The sequence below is a fragment of the Amblyomma mixtum genome, chromosome 7 (genome assembly GCF_055824585.1).
Source record: "Amblyomma mixtum isolate Tamu chromosome 7, ASM5582458v1, whole genome shotgun sequence".
In the NCBI taxonomy this organism is placed as follows: Eukaryota; Metazoa; Arthropoda; class Arachnida; order Ixodida; family Ixodidae; genus Amblyomma; species Amblyomma mixtum.
In genome coordinates, this window is record NC_143018.1 from 107,308,620 (window position 1) to 107,331,827 (window position 23,208).

General features: G+C 46.1%; 1 protein-coding gene across 1 annotated transcript in view; it reads left to right on the plus strand.

Moving 5' to 3' along the window:
• Nucleotides 1–1,835: 1,835 nt before the first annotated feature.
• The window catches only part of LOC149337140 (uncharacterized), a 45,240-nt gene continuing 23,867 nt past the window's right edge, over nucleotides 1,836–23,208 (plus strand). The window contains exons 1-5 of the mRNA XM_089554332.1: nucleotides 1,836–2,020; nucleotides 10,980–11,030; nucleotides 11,821–11,861; nucleotides 16,772–16,796; nucleotides 21,850–21,938. Of these exons, the coding sequence (XP_089410458.1) occupies nucleotides 1,836–2,020; nucleotides 10,980–11,030; nucleotides 11,821–11,861; nucleotides 16,772–16,796; nucleotides 21,850–21,938 (391 nt within the window). The remainder of the gene's footprint in view (nucleotides 2,021–10,979; nucleotides 11,031–11,820; nucleotides 11,862–16,771; nucleotides 16,797–21,849; nucleotides 21,939–23,208) is intronic.

The window sequence follows — 23,208 nt, forward strand, 5'->3', positions numbered from 1 at the left end:
CTACATAAAAAAAAAATTGAGTGAAAGTGCAGCGCTGACAGATGGAAATATTTCTTAGCGTTGATTTGATCGTTTTCGGTGGCGCAGTGATGCTTGTCTGCGCAATGTTGCGAAACCGAAACCGAAACAAGACCGTCCCAACTGGGAGTTACAAGAAGAGCATTGGAACGAAATTTAAATCATCAGCTGCACTGCAGCAGTCAGCAAGAGCAGATCATTGTTTTCTTTGCAAGAAGAACAACCACGAATCCGCTGCCTGCCGTGCTGGCATTTCGTTAGAAGAAAAGAAGAAAATGCTACGTTTTGGAAGACGCTGCTTCCGCTGCATGAAACCAAATCACCGTTCTAACGAGTGCAGAAGCAGCATTAAATGCGGTAACTGTGCAGGGCGGCATGCGACAACAATGTGCGACCCAGAATTTACTCATCCGAAAGTCAAAGCAAATGCAACAGATGTGACAACAGTCCCAGTGAATTTGCAATCTACAGTGAAAGAAACTCGCAAACGAGAAGTAAATGCAACAGATGTGACAACAGTCCCAGTGAATTTGCAATCTACAGTGAAAGAAACTCGCAAACGAGAAGTACTGCTGCAAACGGCAACGGCGTTGTGTGCCGGTGAAACGAAAGCGGTATACTTACGAGCGCTCTTTGACGGCGGAAGCCAACGTTCATTCATTACGAAGCGAGCCTCAGAAAAACTCGGGTGTCGAGTTCTTGGAACAGAAACGTTGAAAGTTGGCGTGTTCGGTGGACACCAGTCGGAACGAGACTTCAACAGAGTGCTGGTGTCGCTAACCGCACAAAACAAGAAGATTCAACAGATCGAAGTTCTTGAGACGGACATCATATGTGAACAAGGAATCCCGGTTCCTGAACACAGGATCAAGAAACTACTTGGACCTTTGGTTGCGGCCGACAGGACCGGCGATAACGAAAGAGGTGACATCGACCTCCTCATAGGAGCAGAGCATTACTGGGAATTTGTAACTGGAAGAAGCAAGCAGCTAGACGGAAAACTCCGAGCAGTCGAGACTGCCTTTGGGTGGTGCATTCAAGGACCTGTAGGAACAAACATGGTTGACTCACAGAGCATGCAAACCATCGCCCTCCGCATATCACTGGCCGAGAGTGAGACCATGAACTGCTTGGAACGTTTCTGGACCCTGGAGTCTATCGGAGTCACGGATAACGACGACTGTGTTGGGCAACAGCTACTCGAATCTTTCGAAGACAATATCACGCGTAGTGGATCTCGATACGAGGTAGCCCTTCCCTGGAAGCAAAACATAGATCTAAGTGACAACAAGGGGACTGCGGAAAAACGCCTGTCCCAACTGACAAACCGCCTTCGAAGAAATCCTGAATTACTGGAAGCCTACGACGCAGTCATCAGACAGTATTGCATGTAAGACATAGCTGAGCCAGTAGTAGAAAAAGAAGAACAGGGAAAACTGATCTACAACATGCCTCATCAGCCGGTGTTCCGAGAAACGCGCAATACAACAAGACTGCGAGTGGTTTTCGATGCTTCTTAGCGTGGACAGAAGTTAAAGACATTGAATCAAAACCTAGAGAGTGGTCCGAATTTGACAGCCGACCTTGTCGCACTGCTACTGAATTTCAGGAGCAACAGAGTAGCCTTGGTGGGGGATATCGAAAAGGCCTTCTTACAAATAGAGATAAGAGAGAACGACAGAGATGCATTGCGCTTTCTGTGGTACCAAAGTGGACCAACGGGCGAGGTGCAGACTTTGCGAATGAAGCGAGTTCCTTTCGGAACCACAGCGAGTCCTTTCTTGTTGACAGCAACTCTTCAGAATCACTTGAAGAATATGGAAGAAGAGTATCCGGACACAGCATCACTGCTGGCGCATTCCTTATATGTGGATGACCTCTTAACGGGAGCAGAAAACGAAGAGGGAGCCCTGAAGATCTACGAGGAAGCTAGGACCATCTTCAGCGCGGCCTCTATGACGCTCCACAAGTGGGCGTCCAACAACCAGGCATTGAACGAACGGTTTGCGACGGATGATTGTTAAGCAAGACACTTGGGATACCTCCCAGGGGTCCTTAAGGTGCTAGGACTGACGTGGAATCCCAGCACAGATAACCTCACCTTCGCCCCACAGTCCATCGAGCTACCTGAGCCAGGAAAAAGTACTAAAAGGTCTGTTCTGAAGAATACAGCAAGACTGTATGATCCACTTTGATGGCTAGCTCCATTCACAGTCCGGGCAAAGGCTTTATTCCAAGAGCTGTGGAAAAGAAACGTGGAATGGGACGATATCCTACCAGAGGATCTGGACGCAAAATGGATGCGGTGGTGCGAAGAACTAACCGAATTGAAAAGAGTTGAAGTGCAACGCTGCTACAAAGCAGGCACAGTCGAACCTGCCACCAAAACAGTCCTCCACGTATTTGCTGACGCCAGCCCAGTGGTATACGGGGCAGTGGCCTACATCTGCGTAAAAGATGCGGATGGCATCGCAACTTCGAGCTTCCTCATTAGCAAGTCAAGGGTCGCCCCGATCAAGCAACTGACTCTTCCGAGACTCGAATTGATGGCGTGTCTCTTAGCGGCCAGACTGCGTCACATCCAGAAAAAACCTTGAGGAACTGCGAAATGTGCAGAGTCAGAACGAACGTCCAGGAAAAGCGATCAAGGAAGGCGACTTGATTCTTCTTCGTGACAGTCTTCAACCATGGCCGCAGTGGAAGATCGCAATGATTGATAAACTGTTTCCTGGAAGAGACGGGAAGGTGCGATCGTGCCTTCTGAGACTACCTGGAGGATCAACCCTCAAGAGACCAATCCAACTCGTGTGTCCTCTTGAGTTAACGTAAAAGGAAAAAAATGACTGAAGTCATTTTCGGGGGGGGGGGGGGGGGGGGGGGGGGAATGTGTTGCGAAACCGAAACCGAAACAAGACCGTCCCAAGTCAGAAGGCAAGACAAGCCAAGCAAGCTGGGAAAGGGAAACAAAGAAGCGCCCCTTGGGGCGGCAGTCGTGTCATGTAACCTGAAATAAACGGATGTCGTTTGTACTCGCTGAACCAACGTTTTTAGATCCCTTTCAGTTTGCAAGCTCCCCCGGGCCGCGCCCGAGAAAGCGGCCCCCGTCCGCTTCCACTCACCACGCGGCGCTGCTGTCGCTGTCGGCCCGGAACCGCCGGAGCGCTTGCGCTTGCCAGTTGCTGTGACAGCCCGTTGTCATCCGCGATAACATTGGGAACGAACACGTCGAACTCACATTTGCTGTACTTTTAGAGCTGTCACATTGAAGCTTCAGTCTCATGGTTAAAGAAATGTTTTGCCTGGCTAGTAAGGCTGAGATAGAGAGCAGACTGATGCCAGTTCGCAAAAAAACAATCGTTTGCATTGCGCTTTATCGCATCGCGTTTGCGATGTTTAGCGCTGATGATATGCGTGTGTTGGAGTAAAGCTATCAATATTTCTTCGGGAGAATGCACGAAACATTAATGAAAGGTTAAAACTAGCGATGTTCCGCTTCTAGATCAATCACGAAATTCCGCGCTATATTATCAACGAAGCACCGCACAAACGAGCAGCATTTGGCACATTCTTTAGAATGCCAATTTCAGTGAACACAAGTATAAATGCAGACACACTTAGCTGGATGCAGGGAGCGAATAACCTATAGAAGAGCTTTTTATTTGCAATGATCGCACAGACGAAAGCAGCGTCCTGCACTTTCATTTTTAGAATGTTAATTTCGTTGAACACAGACAAGCATTAAATGCAGACACACTAAGTCGGAAGTGTTAATGGAGCGGCCTGGCGTCGCTTGGTCAACGAACACGACATCAAGCACGGAGGGAATGGCTACAGAAGGCGAGCTTTTTTATTTGCAATGATAACCTTTTCTCTGTTCTCCAGCCGACGGTTCACGTCTCTCGCATAGAAGTGCATGCGTGTCACTATGACAAAATGCAGCACTTGGCACGTAAAAGTGGCCATATGCTCTGCACATCCAAGCCGAGCAACGTTTTGCAATTCCAGCTCGTCTACGCCTCTCAAAAAACGTCCCCAAAAACGGGACCTTCTTTCAAAGAAATCGAGATTGCTTTGTTTACAATGTTGGTAAACTCTAGCATCTTTTTGGTGGGATGCTTTAAGCACCCTTGCTTGAAGCTTTTGTATACTGTAAGATAAGCGTCACTGCCAACAACTGGCACAGGCGAGCTGATATCTTCCGTGCTGATATCTGCTGGCTGCTCCAAATCAGGCGGCGGCGACGATGGCGTAGACGCGAAGGGCCACGGTCGGGCAAACAGCGTGGCGAGCGCCACCGCGCGGCAGGAAACGGAAAGGCGACAATCCGCGCACCGCAGCTTTCAAACTGAAAGGGATCCAAAAACGTTGCGCTGAACGATGTTGTCTATTTTTAATGAACGCGACACGCAGTGCACCGGGCTGCTACTTCGCTACCGTCGCACGACACCACCTCTTTCGCATTGTGTACACGGCCTGCTTCAAAAAGTTTCGTTCGTTTCCTGACGTTCGCTCGTCGAAAGAATTTTTCAGCCTCATGAATGAATAGGTCAAAATCCCGCCCCTACGAACAGCGGCAGCCGCTAGCAGACGCCATCCCTTCGCAGTCGCGGGGCGAGCCTTCCTGACAGGGACGAGGAACTCGCCGCGCGGGGGAGCTGAACGCAGTCGCGACGGTGGCGGTGCCTGGCGGGTGCAGGGTGCCTATACAATACAGGGTTTGACGGAATACCGTCTGGCTAGGTGCGAACGTTGCGGAAGTAGTAAAGATACACTCGCCAACAAACAGAGCGCTGAATCTAAAGACGATGGTTTATGTACAGTTTAAGTTGCGCGGTGACTGACTGTAGTTTTCTGGAACGTTTCCACATGTTCTGTTAACGAGCACGCTTCGTGTTATGTGTATGAAGTGATTCCAAGGAAAGGTTTGATGATAATAAGTTTACGTCATTTTAAGCATCAATAGGACATTGAGCGTCATAATGACGGACGCTCAACATCTAACGTTTTGGCTGGGCACAGCGACTCATCAGGAGGCACCATTGATTGGAACCTATTGAGCACATGTCATTGCCATAGAGAGAAACTTATCATCGCTTCTTCTTTAAGAATCATTTTATATTACTAACATGACGCATGCTCTTAACACAACACATGTAAACCTTAAGGAAATCTACAAATGCGTACTGCCCAGTTTCAACCGTAAATAAGCTATCGTCGCTCCATTCAGCGCTGTGGGATCTAGGCAGTGTTGTAGGCGTTATCGGAAAAAAATAACCATATGCGTTACTGCTTACGCTAAGAAAAAAATAACGCGTTACCGCCCTACGTTACCTACAAAAAAAGGTAACGCGTTACCGTTACCGTTACCGAAAAAAAGTATCGCACGTTACTTTTCCGTTACTCCATGGCCATAAATTTTAATCAGTGGGTCTTCGCTGTAAGAACTCAAGATAACAATTTTATAAAGCTCATATTTCACATAATTACAACTTTACTAAGAAAACAGCTGAACTCAACAAATTTACTGCAATTCTGGCGTGCGTCTGCTTGCGAAATTACGCGGAAATTGTTTAGCCATAAAGAAATGCTTAAATGGCACAGTTCCGGAAAAAATATATTCGCACATAACCATTTTTTTTCACTTGAACCTGCATAATTATCGAGAAAAGGTGAGTGTTTATGTCAAGGTGTTCAAGGTCAGCCTCGCTCGCTTATGAGTTGTGTGTGTGAGTGGTTTGTGGTGAAGACAAGTGTGTGAATGCGTGTTCCTGCTTCTTTTTTTTTTTGGTTGAGGCGTCGTCAAGGGCAGGTGTTTTCTGGCATGCATGCGAGCCACAACAAGGGTCGTCGAGAGCACCAGTATATTTTATTTGCAACATCATTTTCGGCGTTTTTTTTTTCTGAAAAAGTGGCGGAGGGGGACAACTGAAATAAAAAGTAACTAGTAACGTGACACCTCACGTTACCGAAAAATGTTAACGTAAGTACGTTACCCGTTACAGTTCCGAAATGGTAACGAGTACGTTACTAAGTTACCGAAAAATGCAACGCGTTACCGGTAACGCCGTTACTTGTAACGCGTTACCGACAACACTGGATCTAGGGACCCGTGCAGGCCCCGAAAGGTCGGGAGTTTCTACCTGAAATGTTGGTGCGTGTATGTTTACTATCTCCGCAGCGAAACAGTCGCTATTTTACATTAGATTTTTAAGTTGCATCGGACGCCTTACTAAAAGCTTTTTTTTTTTCAGCCTTCACGTACCAGTTTTCGTACAAGAAACAGTACGGTGAGTTGCAAAGACCCGCTGTCTGCTTACTTGTTTTCATTTTTCATCAAGCTCTTTTTTTTTAATGATTTTCCGAAATCAACTTTCAGGCGCTCCGACTTACGATGCGGAAAACGAAGGTATGTACTTTCTCCTACAGTAGATAGAGTCAAGTTTTGTTGCAAAGATTACGCTCTTGTCGTGCCGGTTGTGCCTCTAACCCCCCCCCCCCCCCCCCCTCCCCCAGCACAAAGTATAGCGGCTGGAACGATGCGCTTCATGGTGGCAATGAATAGATGGTATCAGTCTAGGTTTTGAAACTGCAATGGGACTCTTGTGCTTGAAATGATGCTACGCAAGGCCATTCGAGTAATCTTTTAGAAGTGCCGTTCAACAGTCACCAGCTGCCAAAATGCGGGAAACACAGGATTGAAACACAACAATCAAGACGAAAAATTCTCTCAACACCTTTTTTTCTCAAACTTAAGTTCCTCATGTGCCTAGATCCTTACGTTATGCCATTTTTCGCGGCACGGTTAACGAGACATCTCCACTCTGATTCACTAACCACCTTCACCGCCAGAACTAACGTATTTAATATTCCTTCTTCCCTAATGCCGTAACGGACTGGAATGCTTTACCTTTGCAAACACTGCATAACGTAGACTCAACTGAAAAAAAAAAATAGATGTCATCCTACTTTCCAGCTTTGTGTTTTAAATTTCCTGTCGAAATTTTTTATTTGTATTACATTGCATCGCCCCTCCTTCAGGCACCCAAAAGGGCATCTAGTACTCGGTAAATTAATAAACAGAAATAAAACTTCGTTAGTTTATATTGTTTTTCGCTATTTTATTGATTGTTCAATTTAGTGACATTTCATGCATATTTAGGCCATTTTTCTTTGCTGCTTTAGGTACACCCAGGCGTGGTACTCTCACTGCCGCTTCTAGACGTATCTCATCGTGGTGCCTTCGTAATAGTTATGTTAGATAATGTGCTGGCTGTTGTTAACCTACAGGAAAAAACGCAATGTTGTCGGCGTTTGTTATCGCCCCTTGGGTTATTTATCCGGTTTCGCTCAAAACCTTCCCTGCCCTGCTTATGCATACTGTTTTGTCTTTGTATCAAGCATTGCTTTCACTTATACTGGCGCCGCCGCGGTGGCTCAGGGGTGATCGTTCTCGGCTGCTGACCCGAAAGACGCGGGTTCGACACCGGCCGCGGCGGTCGAATTTCGATGGAGGCGAAGTTATAAAGGCCCGTGCACTGTGCGATGGCAGTGCACGTTAAAGAACACCATGCGGTCGAAATTCTTCACAGACCTCCATTACGACGTCCGTCATAGTCGGAGTCGGTTTGGGACGTTAAGCGCCTTAAGCCACGGCCATTTTTACTTGCCGATTTTAAGCTACGTTTATGTTCCTTATCATGTTCCTAACATAATATGCCCTTCGAATCCTTCCCGTCCATATGCAAAATAACTTCTACAAAATCTACTTTCATGTTTCCTATCATGTTTCGAACATAATATGGAACATTGAACACTTCGTTTCGAATCCTTCCCTTTCACATGCAGAATAATTTCTACAGTTCTCCTTCGTTTCACATAAAGGTTAGCGTCAACTATGAAGGCGTTATCTGTAGCGAAACCACTGACCATGTGCAGCTATCTCTCCCCGCTGTCGTAACAGACAGTTATTCTGGCTGAGCGATAAGTAGTACATCCTAGATTTGACATTACCGCATCTCCTCGTGCGATAAGGCTAGCTCACTCACAAGGTAGGCATACCATCGTGTACAACCAGTGCTTGAAGCGCACATTTATTGAGCCAATAAGCAGTTTTCTTTCACTTCTTTTCTTCTTGTCTGCCCTTTTTTGCTGCATTTCTTAATTTCTTCGTTTCCTGTAAACCCGCTTCGTTTTCTCGTATTTTTCACCGTTTGTAATTGTAAGGGATCGGTAGTGTACGCGGGGTAATCGGAACGCGGCTGGGGGCGCTCAAAGCGAAGAGTCTCCTTTCTTGGAACGCGGCCGCTCGCGAACGCGCCGGGAAGTACGGGTGTCCCCCCCGCCCAGCGTTACCGATTCGCGCACGTGCTGGCACGAATGTGTATTTGTGTTTGTTTTTATTTTTATTTTGTGGTAGAGAGGGTGGTTTACCTTGTAGAAGCCGGAGGGCTGGTCGTGCCCTTGAAGAGCCAATCATGTTAAGAGGGCAACATGATTGGAAGCTACCAAATGTGGGCCGGGCCTTTAGGGCTTTAAAACCGGGCCCCGGAGCCGGAAGCGGGGTTCTGGGCTAAGGTGAGATGCTAGGCATCTTCGGCTACGCCGAGTAGGGGCCTCCTCTAGTATTAGCCAGGTCCACCTTTTTGTTGTTTTTGGTTTTGTTGTTCTGCGCTAAGGTGAGATGCTATGCATCTTCAGCTACGCCGAGTAGGGGCCTCCCCTAGTATTAGCCAGTTCCACCTTTTTGTTGTTGTGTATCTCTTTGCTGTTTAATTTGTCTCTAGTGCCTCAATTTGTATGCAATGTAAATTGCTGTACATAAAACTTCAAGTGTTCGCCTTACCCCTGCGTCTCAACTCATCGCGAGACCGTCTCTGACGGGGCACCTCTGGTGCGAAGAAAAACTTCAGACTTCGAGTTAAACCAACCGTCTCTGGCGGGGCACCTCTGGTGCAAGGAAAGAGAACCTGTGAATTTTACTGTAATTAACATTATTTTGTAGTCAAAACAATGAATCTGCGGTTTGTGCATACATTTATGTCACGATTACAACTGTGCGTAATGCTTCGGCCATCATATTGTGCCAGAGTAAGATAAATATCGCAGCTGTATTGAAGTGACCGGCCACAGCTGTCGCTGTCAGCAGCGTCGCGATTTTCGTAAAAAGGTTATAATCTTTTTCCAACCACGTATACTAAATCCACTTTGCAGTTATGAAACCACTAGGATTCAACAACACACTGTCTACTGTCCCTGGCCCTGATATTCTACGTTTATACGCCATACCCAACAGTACACTACAAATATAACCGCTTCACATTTCCTTATTCAGTTCCAGCCGCTCCAGTGTCGTCCTCAAGTTCGCTCGGTGAGTTGATTACTTCCAAAATCAAGTGAATGCGAACTCACAAAGTTTCTTAGGTTTTTATGCTTCCAACGCGAATTATTGTTTAATATTGCAGATATCAATTACTCGGTGTACAACTTCTTTCCTTTCTTTATTTTCGCTTGGAAAACAAGGCAAACGAAGACCAAAGGATACGCCGAGTAATATTACTGTTCGGACTGCAAACATGATGATTTCATGCTTTTTTGTATCAAAGAACCCTGCTACCACCTCAGCCTCCCTATTCAACTGTTTGTTTGCTGTAGCATGCAATCGTGCATTCACTTCGCCCTTTCGCTCAAGGCTTTAGAAGCTTTACAAACTCTGGTTCATAAAGCCTGATCTTTTTCGTGGAAAGTTTTCTTGTTTCTATTTTTATTTACCATGGCTGTTCCTGCACGGGCAAATAAAGATTGAGTAATTGGTTATTGTTGTTAATATCACTATATTAGATCGGTAGTTGTTAACAGCTCCAACCCGCAGATCCGCAACCTTGACCTTGACGTCCACATAGTCAGGGGGATAGCAAAGAAGGAGGCGTTAGAGACATAGAGTTTCTTACTATTATACCTAGAGGGAAAGCTGGCAGCCCGTCTATGGGAGTTTGCATGGAGATCCCTCGAGACCGCTTCAGCCACCATGGGCGCTCAAAGCATCATGGGGCGGTGAGCTACTTGTTGCGGAACTGCAACTTTTGGCCAAAAAATAACAAAAAATAAAGCTGTGTGATAACTACAAACGTCCTAACATTGAAAATCTTGTCTAATGATTGCAACAAACGAGCAGAGAAGCATTTAAGTGCAAAGTTTGTCCAAAATAAGAGACGACTCGCTCTCCTATTGGCCAAGTAATGAACACTATAAAAACTAATATTTCGTAATTAACAGGCGCATTTTTAAAAGTAAATATGTTTAAAAAAATGTTGTTGCTTAGATACTTTAAGAAGTTTTTTAATGGCATTTCGGAAAAGTGAAACCTTTTATTGGCGTCGTGTGTCTATGCGTTTGGACTACTATGGTTTTTGCACACTGCGTTCGCGCGAAAGTCGTCTGCGCAGACACAAACAACGTTTTCGGAATGAAACGTTTTAGTAGTGCCACTCTATGTTCCCGAAAAACTACGACTGTTCCGCAACAAGTAGCTCACCGCCCCATGATGCTTTGAGCGTCCATGGTGGCTGAAGGGCAGCGCCGCCAGCTTTCCCTCCAGGTAATAGTAAGAAACTCTATGGTTAGAGATGTTGCAGAAGGGCTACGATAGCTATTAAGCCGTACTACGTGTGTGACGTTGCTTTCTTTTACTGACGCAGTTTTCACTGCATCTTTAGCACAACGCCAATGTTGTTAGCGCTAGGTTCTTGCATAACTCATCAAATTTTAAACGTTGATAATTTTTTTACTGTTGTTTTTATTGCTGTTTCGTTTAATACTACGGTTCTTTCATTATATCTTCTCTAAGTCAGCGTCATAAACAATGGTAAACTCGCCAGGTGTTCCGACGTTTCGCTGCGCTCGAATTTCCGAAGATAGTTTTTCGATTTAACACCCATTTTTTTAAACCATTTCAACTATCGCAGAAAGCCCCGAGAAGATCGACGTTGCCACAAGCACAAGTGGTTTGTCGAGCGGTAAGTTCTGCTGTGGACAATAATCAGTGTGGCTTGTACTGTAATACTAAATACAACTCCGAGAAACACAACTGTTCTCAGGATGAAAAACTTTGAGCAACAGCTGTGAAGTGAAGTGTTTTATTTCTCTCGTAGCAAACATATACCTTCGAGAAGCGATGAAATAAAAAAAAGCTGCCGTTTGCAGCTTGTTTCATTGCATCACCTTTCGAAGGGGTATGTTGGCTATATTGCGCTAAAGGTTACGAACACGCAGCAGAGCGCAGGAAATTAAGTGCAAGGCGCACACAAACTTTCATCTACAGGAACAAATTCACAAATAGCACGTGTAATTATGATGTTGAACTTAATTTGACTCATTGAGAACGTTAACGAAGTCAGAACCAATCTATGCAATGAAGATGTTTCTCTTGATTTGATTGTTCAAAAACATGAAGCACTGAAATAAGAGATTCACTGAAGTTTTCAAGCATGAAATTATAATCCTCGAGGGCATTGAGCAACATTAAGTTGCGGGATAGCGATTTGGTATAATATATGAAACAATGGCAAAGATCATGAAATACGCTGGCGTATGTTAAAAGAAGGAATATAAGGAATCATGTGAAGCATTTGGAGAGTTGCACTTTTTTTACAGGATGCAGCTAGTTTATTCACTCACAGACGTCAAATAAAACGCCTTCGCTTCATAGCGCCAAAATCAGTAAAGTACATGTAAATGTAGTACAAGTACCACCGTCAGCACGCTTAACGCGAACGCTGTATTCCGAGTCCTGCGCTCATATTTCAGCCCCCGAGCGCTGGGCGCTGAGTCCGAGGCCATGCTGCACGGTGAATTTGCGGCGGTTGGAGAGAGCTTGTACCCTGATTCACCTTCTAATCAATCATTCTATGCTAGCTGACTGCTAAATTCGTTTGAAACAGAAAAGGTGGACGGAAATGTCACTGGTAAAACAAAAATAAATATTTAAAGCATTTGGAAACGGACTTATATTTAAGCAACATGCTTAAATATTTCAAAACAATTGTGTCTGGTCTGCCATTAACATTTATTAGAAAAGTTAAACCATTGTGTCATTACAGGCGCCAATATACAATGGAATCATACTAAAACACTGCACACAATTTGTAGTCCATAACTGTGCTGTTTTAAGATATCAACTAAATGAATTCCGGTGTCCCGGAGGGCATCATTCTAGGTCCCGCTTTATCCCTGCTTCATGTAAATGATATATTTACACTAAACGTTTCATTAAGTTTTATTGCATTTGCTGATTAAGTAACATGCTTACCACCGGCAGAACTACAGATGAGTTAGCGATATTTGATAGTAAATATCTGCTGGCCTTACTAAAATAATGTAAAAAAAAATATGCAACTTTCGGAACTAAGGAGCTTTTACGGGGTGGAAATAAAGTTGAAGACGTGCCAACTGTCAGGTGCCTAGATGTTGCTATTTCAGACACACTATACAGGGACGCGCAGGTTGACAGGGTGCAAAAGACCCAGCGGCCGACGCCCAGAGGCGCTAATGTCAGTGGAAGACACGCTCTCGAGCGTTCTTTGTTAAGCGTGCTGACGGTGGTACATGCGAACACCATGGCGCGTTTGCTATAAGTCTGATTGTGCCCTTTTGCACAAGCATTAATTTTTGTGTTCTTTTTGGGGGCAGTTAACTGAATAATGAAACAGTATGTGAGGGATGGTAATAAAAAAGTGCTATATATAAAGATAATTTTAGGAGGTAGAGTCCGTCCATTGGGACATAAGATGCCATTTACTGTATTCACTTTATTTTGCACCCTGTCAACCTGCGCGTCCCTGTATAGTGTGTCTGAAATAGCAACATCTAGGCACCTGACAGTTGGCACGTCTTCAACTTTATTTCCACCCTGTAAAAGTTCCTTAGTTCCGAAAGTTCCATAGTTTTTCTACGTTATTTTAGTAAGGCCAGCTGGTATTTATTACCAAATATCGCTAACTCATCAGCAGTTCTGCCGGTGGTAAGCATGTTACTTAATCAGCAAATGCAATAAAACTTAACGAAACGGGTAGTGGAATTATATCATTTACATGGAGTAGGGATAAAGCGGGACCTAGAATGATGCCCTCCGGGACACCGGAATTCATTTAGTTGATATCTTAAAACAGCACAGTTATCGATTACAAATTGTTTGCAGTTTTTTATTATGATTCCATTTTATATTGGCGCCTGTAATGGCGCAATGGTTTAACTTTTCTAATAAATGTTAATGACAGACCAGACACAATTGTTTTGAAATATTTGAGCATGTTGCGAAAATATAAGCCCGTTTCCAAATGCTTTACATATTTATTTTTGTTTTACCAGTGCCATTTCCGTCCACCTTTTCTGTTTCAAACGAAATTAGCAGTCAGCTAGCATAGAATGCTTGATTAGAAAGTTATTTATCAGTGTGTAAATTGCCTAAGCCTCTTGCTATAAGCCAAATCATAGCGCCACCATCAAACGCCTCACCAAGCTTTCTAGGATGTCGCAAAATTGATCCTCTCTTATTATCGCCGTTTGTTCTCCTATCTTACTGCGTGCTCGTGATTCATTTATTTTGATCCGCTCAACCAACTGACCATACTGCTTTCTAAACTTTGCATTCTTTTCTCAATAACTGCCTTCAGTTCAGTCGCGAATTCATCGAGATTTTCGCTGGTGATTGAAAGACTGGTGTTAATTTCCCGCAACTCGTTTCGAATGTCCTGTTCTAACGTGTCCCGGAAAAGCTGAAATTCAACCCTATTTTTTTTTCTAGTTTTCTCAACGTGGAATAGACGCTCATCGTCATCCTCATCATCAGCCTGACTGCAGGACAAAGGCCTCTGCCATGTCTCTCCAATTAACCATGTCCTTTTGAGAGGGTTCAGCATAAGTTATGGACAACGCAGCGAGCTATGGAAAGAAAAATGATAGGTGTAACGTTAAGAGGTCGGAAGAGGGCGGAGTGGGCGAGGGAACAAACACGGGTTAATAATATCCTAGTAGAAATCATGAGGAAGGAGAGAGCTTAGGCAGGGCATGTAATGCGAAGGCAAGATAACCGGTGGTCCTTAAGGGTAACGGAGTGGATTCCAAGGGAAGGCAAGCGTATAAGGGGGCGGCAGAAAGTTAGGTGGGCGGATAAGATTAAAAAGTTTGCTGGGATACGGTGGCCGCAACTGGTAAAGACGCTCAGCAACAACAGAAGAAAGTACACTGGATGGCAGCAGCAGCGTGGAAGTTAGAGTAGAAGCGCATCCAAAGGGGCATACACACTGCCCCCACATGTAGGAGCGAACCGTGTACCACAGCACCCTCCATTTCCAAGTGGCTGACAAAACAGGCCGCATGTTTTAAGCCTAACAGGCACCACTATAGAAGAACCGCTAAAACATGTAACGCGGTTAGCTTAAGTAGCAAAAATGAAGCTAACAGCATGCACGGGAATAACACTTTCATAGGAAGCAGCGAGAAACACTTGTAAACCGCAGATGCGAACCGTGAGAGAGTACACGAATGGAGTGGAGTGCCTTCGGTAGGCAAACGCAGCTCACAAGCAGCAGTTTACAGTTATGTAGAAAAAAAGGTGCGTAAAAGTTGCGTACTTACAGTACTAACTTGTGGAGCTAAAGCTATGAAGCTAACGAAAAGACGAATCTTAATGCAGGGCTCATTACAAGGATACATTTCATTACGAAATAAAGTTGAAACTCGTTATAACAAAGTCGAAGTGCACCGTGATTCCTTCGCTCTAGCCGTTGCTTCGTTGCAGCCACATATGACCTTAGCAGTAACTATCGCATGCCAGCGGACTTTCCTACCACCGTGTATACGGAGGAAAACGTATCGTGCGTTTATAGTCCGCCGATGTGCGTTGCGGGAGCTTTAACACGCGCACCGTGCTCCTACCACGGGGCCCAATATACGTGCTACACCAATCCAATATGTCAGTCTTGCCACCGCCCGGTCACAGGCTTCTGCGCCTAGAAAATGGTTCTGGTTGGAATAACGCCTTAAAGGACATGTAGAGAAAGTTCTGCTGAAAATATTTAGCTCCGTTTCATCGCCGTTGAAGTCCATGCGCGCAGTAAGAAAGGGTTCACCGTGGCAATAGAAAGTTACTGCGATCTGCTATATGCTACCGTGATCCGCTTCCGCGAGTCACCACTGCGCGTGCGCAGATCGCCTTGGGGGCGCCGGATGGAACCACGTATCCGTCAGCTGCGGGCGCGCCTGCCGCGTTGGGACCAATCAGCGCGCGCGCAGCGGTGCCCCGCGGAACCGGTTCGCTGTAGCGGATCACGCTGTACTATAACTCTCTATGGGACCCATTTTGGTTGATTTTTCCAAACGATAAAGCTTGCGACAACACTTCATTTTGTTTTATTAAAAAAAAATGACGTTAACGCGCACTTTGCAGAATGCCGCACTAGGCAGGTCGATGGCGTTAAACGCGCACTGAGGAGAACTTCATATCATTTTTTTGCTACACTACCTACACCCCAGGTTGGACCCTTATGCTGGGGCTTCGGTGACTGCAGACGTCCGAGCGGCCCGTTCAATTAGCTTCCGCTAATCAGGCCGACAGCTGGACAGATCCGACCCCCAAGAGGCTGGAGTGGGGTTTTCTGTAGGTGGGATCCAGCCAGGGGCGCCTGCCAGACACATAACAGGCGGTAAAGGGTCGATCTGTTCTCGTTAAAGTTAGGGCGTAACGGTGGGTATAGGTCCAGGTGTAGTACGTGCTTATGATAAAGGTTTGGGTATGTATGCATTTGTATTTTTGCAGGCCATGGCATTGAGCTTTGGTTTGAGGGGTACTGCTCTTCTTTATGTGCTTAGCATTTCTTTGTAGGCTTCTCCTTTGTCTGTTTCTTACCCCTTTCTACGATCGACCCACATCTCTTGTGAGTGCCTGAAGGTTGGAACTCGGGCTCGCGCATTTGCGCACTATAGTTGCACGGGAGGGAGGGACGCATGTCCAGGGGTCAACACTATCTGTATCCTCGGTCCTCGGCACCTTTTCGGGTTTTAGCGATCGCATACTATCCTTCTCACCTGTTTGTATACAGCTCGTTTGTCGCATACGCTCTGCATGCTGCGTGCGAGTTCGCGACTATTGTGCGTTCTTGTTCTATACACTTCGGTTTCTTTTTTCGTTCTCCTGGTACATAAGCGCAATCGCCGTCGCTATGGTGGCCTTTCGTGCGACTGTGCTCGTGCTTGTGGCGAGTTTGAATGATTACCATACAAAATACGCGGATTATCAAACTACGCACTGATTTCTTTCATCACCTTACATTTTAAGTACCTTCTTTATTAAGCCGCCACGGTGGTTCAGTGATAATGGCGCTCGGCTGCTGACCCGAAAGACGCTGATTCGCTCCTGGCCGCGGCGGTTGAATTTCGATGGAGGCGAAATTCTAGGGGCCCATGTACTGAGCGCTGTCAGTGCACGTCGAAGAACCCCAGATGGTCGAAATTTCCGGAGCCCTTCACTGCGCCGTCTCTCATAACCTGAGTGGATTTAGGACGTTAAAGCCCCATAAACCAATCTAAGCTAAACCAAACCTTTCTGTTATCGCTTGAAGAAGGAGTAATCAATTACCTATGCATCGAAGAAATATTGTCATTATTCGTACCTTTTAACTCATTTTAGTAATTGCGGTATAGTGCTATTTAACACCAAATCAGTACCTATATGAGAACTGACCCGGTGCATTAAAATCAGTTTCAGCATACCCGGAGAAAACGCGGTAAGTTAAATCAATTGATTGTCGCATGATTCCGGTTTTTGAAATTCCTCTGATATTTCTTACTTCCTTATTCTGAGCAGCAAAAGTAGTTCGTGTCACAATCGTCAGAAGTCTGTGGCCGCCCCACGAGCCGCGAGGTGGTTGACTCTGTTTTCCTTTCTGCATGTTGAAACTTCTTCGACAAACATTTTGAATATTAGAAAATTGTAAGGTACTGTTATGAAAATATGGAAGGTAATGGTCCATTCTTGCAATGTGCAGCAAAATCTCAAATTTTTTTCTGTCTCTCGCATCGAGCCGTGAAGACTGCCGTAGAAAACCAATCGGGAACACTTTTGACGATAGCAAAAACGTTAATAGCAAAAAGATGCACGCCTGCCGACGGGAGGTATGCTGATATATTGATTTTGATAGTTGAATAGTACAATATACGAAAAAAATGCGTTCATAAACTCTTTCCCCTTCTAAAATGATTTTGTCCAGAATTCCTGGGTACGTTCGAAATGGAGGGAAAGGGGGGGGGGGGGATAGGAGGGCTTTTTCTGGATCAAAAATACCAGTAGAAACATGGTCATTGAAAAAAAAACGTATTTTTTTCTCAGAATACCCTTTTTTGAGCAAAAACTATTACCTCTTGTACATTCACAACTTACCTTGTTTTTTGTTAATTGTTTTAATAAAAATCCAGACATTTTTTTTCTTTTTATTTACATTTGTGACGATTATTTTGTCGTGTACTTTGCCTGCCGATATGGAACCTTCCACTGCTCTTTTAGGCCACACCTCGCTGCCTTTATTGCGAAAGCATTCATTAAGCGCCACGGCATCCAAGTTAAAAGCGCCAAAGCCTTGAAGCAAGTCATCGTTGGTGTGGGTAGCGCTACAGAGAACGATGGTAGCAAGACGTGCGGCCAGTGCGTGTGCACTGACCTCTCGCTAGATACTTACTTTTCAAACTTATCTGGTTAGCCAAGCTGCAGATAGCAAGCTTTAAAGAACAGACTCAAAAATCAACATGTAACTGAAAACAACCCTCCAGAAGTAGTGAAATCCGTCTGTCAGTTTACATTGTGTGCCTTCGGCCTTGTGCTCTAAAAATTTACATTTTCCTCATGGCCCATTTTTGGGTATAAATAGGGCTTAACCCGATGTTTACTAGTCTTATCGGAGAGCAAGAATTGGGTAAAAGCGAAAAATAAAAAAAACTTAAATTATCGTTCCCTGCTTTAGGTCGTATATGCAGTTACTCCACGTAACACGATAAAGGCTTGAAAAATATGTGCAGGTACTTTTGGCGAGAACTAAACAAGGTAGAGTTATTTTTTGGCCTAGGCATTGAGCTCTGTTCGGTGCTTAACACTTCCGAAGCGATTTGTTTCGTCTTCGTATGTGTATTATTATAAAGAGTCAAGACTAATCCTCTTTTTGTACCGCGGCATTGATCTGGAAATTTTCAATTGTAAAGTGCCCTTACTGTGACCTCATTCTAAATGTTATGAACAAAAGGCGTCAAGCACCCCGCGCGCACACGCGCGCGAGCACACTGTCAGTCACAGCTGCTTCAATTACTTATAAAGAGCTCGTCGGTTCGCCAGGTTGGTGTGGACGAAGGGGTCGACCGACTAGCCCGAGGACTAACCAACCGGGCGGCCGGCCCCACGGACCCAGACGCTCTTGCCGAGGCTCCCCAGACCTTTGCCGAAATTACCAACCTCTACAGAGAGATGAGACGCCAGTTCCCGCCTCCACACCCCGACTTGAATCGAGCGCAAGCCACCTTGCTCCGCAGGTTGCAGACACACTCTATCCTTAGCCATTCTAGACTTTCACTCATCACAGACGGGGAATACGACCCCGTCTGCCAAAATTGTTACCAGGGAGAAATCGCCACCCAGGCTCACATCCTCTGGGGTTGCGCGGGAAATCCGCCCCCTCGAACCTTACTGCCAGCTCCCTCCGAAGACGGATGGAACCAACTCCTCAAAAGGCCAGACAAGAGCATCCAACTGGCACTCATTTCGTGGGCCCAGGAAGTCGCCCCCACCTGGGGGCCACACCAAGCCCACCTGCCCTAAATCCCGCCGATCTATGGCAATAAAGTTGTTTCTCTGGTGTGGGCCGTAACGTTTGGTCTGACATCACGTGCAGCTGCGCCAGAGTTCCGCCGCTAAATTTAAAGGGCGCGCAAGCGCCCTCTAGCGATTACGTACGGAGCTCGTCGGCTCGCCAAGTTGATGTTAGGTCTGGTAGCACGTACGGCTCCGCCAGAGTTCTGCCGTTAAATTTAGCGGGCGTGGTTTTCGCCCTCGGAGACAATGCGCCCTAAAACAGATGTGCCCTTACTGTGACCTCATCCCAAATGTTATGAAAAAAAAGGCTTGATGCACTGCACGCGTGCACACTGTCAGTCACAGCTGCTGCGGTTACTTGATAGCGGAGTATCGACTTCCAGTTCACATTTGAATCGATAGCATAAAGAGCTCGTCGGTTTGAGAAGTTGATTTGAATCGTAATGTTTGATCTGACAACACGTGCAGCTGTGCCAGAGTTCCGCGGCTAAATTTAACGGGCGCGCAAGCGCCCTCTAGCGATAGCGTAAAGAGCTCGTCGGCTCGACAAATTGATGTTTGGTCTGGTAGCACGTACGGCTCCGCCAGAGTTCTGCCGTTACATTTAGCGGGCGTGGTGGCACCCTCGGAGACACTTTGGGCGCTCCGCGAATTTGCGGCGCACGCTAAATACAACAGAAGAGACTTGAAGCATAACGACTAATAGATTTCGATTAGCGTACGTAGGAGAGTATGTAGTCTTGCTGGGTTGTTCTTAACGAGCTCAGCGAGATTCTTGTGCTATCGCCAAACCAGACTCTGCATTGCCTATGCGTCCACTAAGTTTTTCAGCGTCCTCCATGTACGACGGCAGCGTTCAGCGTACGTTCTCCAACCTTCACTTCAAAACATAGATAGTCAAGTGGAGGATGACAAGGAAGGCGCGGTCTAGATCCCAGCCACGTGGTCGCATTTCGATGGAGGCGAAGCTCCGTGTATTGGGCCCGTATTACGGAATTGTCAAATCAAAAACTTGTCAAAAACTTGTCAAAAAGCCCCCCCGTAGCCGCGCTCCTATTGGTCGGCCGTGGCCGGCGGCCATGTTGCTTTCTTGCGTCATGGGTGGCTGTCGTTTACGTCACGGACATGACAGAAGTGGTGACGTTGCACACCTAATTATGCAGGTGCATTTTGACGTTTTTTTTTTTACGGCTTCGAGGCGGTCAAAATTGGACCGTTGAGTTTTTGACAGAAAATGGCGGCGGCGGCAGCGGCGGCGTATGTGGCTGTAAGACTGAGGCGGCTGCGGCGACGCGAGCAACGGCGAAGGAGGGCGCACGAAGACGCGTTTGATTTGCCGGACGAGCTGTTCCGACGTCTTTTTCGACTGGAGAAGCAGACTGCGTTGTGGGTGTGCGACGAACTCGCCGATGAACTGGAAGGTATGCGTGCGAGTGCGCTGTCGGTGCAGCGGCGGGTGCTGTGTGCATTGCGGTTATTTGCGACCGGCGGCTTTCATGCAAGCTTCGGCAGCCGACGTAACCTCTGTGCCACAGCTACATACAAATAAAACATGCTTATGCTGGCAAAGAACTTTATTTTCCCCTGCAAATCGCACTTCGTGGTCTTCTGTTTCCCGGTCGAGGAAAAAGAGAGACGACCACACATCACGTACTGCAACGCTTCACGCTTTCACACTTTTGTCATCGATCGTAAGAGCCGAACAACACAGACCTTAACTAGTTTGCTTCGCCGATTTTTCCGCACTTAGACCAACCGCACAGTACCTTGATTTTCGACGCCGCGTAAGAAAACAGTATCAAGGCGTGGAACAGCTGTTTCCGTGCATAGCGGCTTGTTGACGTTTTACCGCCGTCTGCGCACCCCCGCGGCAGCAAAAGTTACCCACCAGCAAATTTAATAGCCTAACTTCTTGCGCTTCTTGTTTTTCGTGATATTTTTGGCTTTAAACATAATTTTGTGGCAAAATAAAATAATAATAATTTTTATCACTGTGCATTTCTTTACTCTTTCAGCAAAAATTTAGCAGACGGTCTCTCGTCGTGCAGACAAATGCTCCGTGGCGCCGCTCTGCTGTAATTGGCTGATTCCTCGTTGCGTCAATTTTGCGTCAAGCGTCGACGTCACATCGTTTCGTCATTTTGACGTCACTGTCAATAACTTTTGACAGAATTTTGACAAAGTTCCGTAATACGGGCCCTGGGCGATGTCAGTGCCCGTAAAAGAACCTGATGTGGACGAAATTATCTGGAGCCCTCCACTACAACGTCCCTCATAGCCTGAATAGCTTTGAGGCACTAAACCCCATAAACCAAAACATAATAAGATAGTACAAGAGCCTGAGGAAAAAGCTGCCGACAAGGCAACAACGACAGTTCTCATATTATGGAAAATATGAACAGCATCTTCGTCACAGCAAAAGAAAAAGAGAAGCTGAGTACATGCATGATACCGGGCACGCTGCATGGCAAAAAACAAAACTGGATTCTGTGAACGAGCAGATTTCACCTTTGAAAAGCATGCAAGCATTCCAACAATCGATAAAAATAAGTACTACATTTTGAAAACCTCACCCAGTGAGTTTAACGTGATGTTTTTAAGCGAATGTTTCTGTTTTGTGAAGGGTTCAGCATGCTAGGCATGTTTTGTAGCGTTTGTAGACGGTGCGTTTTCCCCTTATTTTTACGTTCCGTGGTCCAGAATGTCGCGCCTTATACAATGCAGCATTACTTTACAGTTCAGCTATTTTCCGAATACGACCATTGTTACTTTAGGTTTCTTGTTTCAACTACTTGGAAATGCGATACTGTTAATCTTTCTTTGCTAGAATAGCATTGTGCTTTAAAATGAGTCACACCTGTGGCAGTGCAGTCTTGCATTTTCGGCAGCTCTCACATAAAAGTCCCCATAGTATAGTTCTTTGCCGAAGGACGTGCGGCTGTGCTAATGAGAATGAGCATCTCTGCCTCGCCCATGATTGGCAGAGGGTTGTTCCACCTGGACCGGGTGGCCGTCTGGGCTGCGGGCGTCATCGTCGTGGCGTCCCTGGTCGTCTGCGTGATGGCCATCTTCGGTAAGAGGGCTCGACGTCTTGTCCTGCGCTTCACTGGAACGGCGCGGGGCGACTGAAGCAGACCTGCATTCGTTTTACTGCGTTATCAATGTTGTGTTCATTCCGCGAAAAAGCCGCGGTCTCTTTCTGTGTGAGTGTGCTTATGTGCATGTACTTCGTACGTGAGTGCGTGCGTGCGTGCGTGCGTGAGGTAAAACTACCTCGGAAAGTAAGAGAGAACGAAGAACAAAATACAAGCGCAGACATAGGATGAGAGCCCAGTGAGCAGTAGGGTGAATCATCTCCGTGCTCACAACTGAGATGATATAAGAGTGTCCATTACAGCTGCGTTTCTTAGCGCAATAGCTGTAGTAAGAAGGCAGTGTGCAAAGAGGCAGACAATCGCTGCTGAAATCACTGTGCTGATTGTTTCGAAGTGCAACGGCATAGTGAAACAACATCCAGTTGCTAAGTGGGCAATGGCTACCACGTTGTGTTATCAGGGGTCGCATGGGAACTAACGTGTGTGTGCAGTCACCTTCTGGTATGCGCTTATATCATTCAAAGTATGGCCATTCAATGCTGGTAACCCCTGCGCTTGAATGGTTGCTGCGAAATCTGTCGTGGCGAAAACTTACAGCTTGGTAGTTTGAGAGTAAAATATGCAGCACTCGCGAAGTTAAAAATAGCTTCACTTCTTCGGAACTCCGAAAGCACTGCACGGAACTCATTCTGAGGCCCGAGTCGGACCGGAGACTCAATGCCCGAGCCCGACCCGCGGCTTCAAGCTCGGGCACGGGCCTGGGCCACTACATTATCACTCTACTGAGGCCGGGCCCGGCCTAGGCTTGTGCCTGTTCCCGCAGCAGCTCAAGAGATAAATTGCTGGAGGAAGTCCCCTGCTACACAAACAGAGAAGCGTCCAGCAAAGGCGCTCAAATTGCATGAACACGAAGAAATTGGTTCAGTAAACACAAAAAGGACGTCCTCGAAGTCGTAGCAATGACGTTTATTTTCTATTTAATTAGCGCAGTTTCGCTGGTTCAACTCATAACCGCATAATTACCGTGTTTTTATGCAAACCAAAATTCAAAAGTGCCTGTGTTTGAAGATCCGAAGTGTCCACAGCCATTATGCTCTCCCCTAATGGCGTTTCTTGTATAGAATACAGATACGTTTTTGGAAGGCGAAGGTAGAAGTCGGAGGCTATTTTAGAGCAGACGGCTACCCATCGAGCAGTGGAATAAAGGTTCTTCTACAGCGGTTCATATGAGAGTTGAAGTCAAATGTC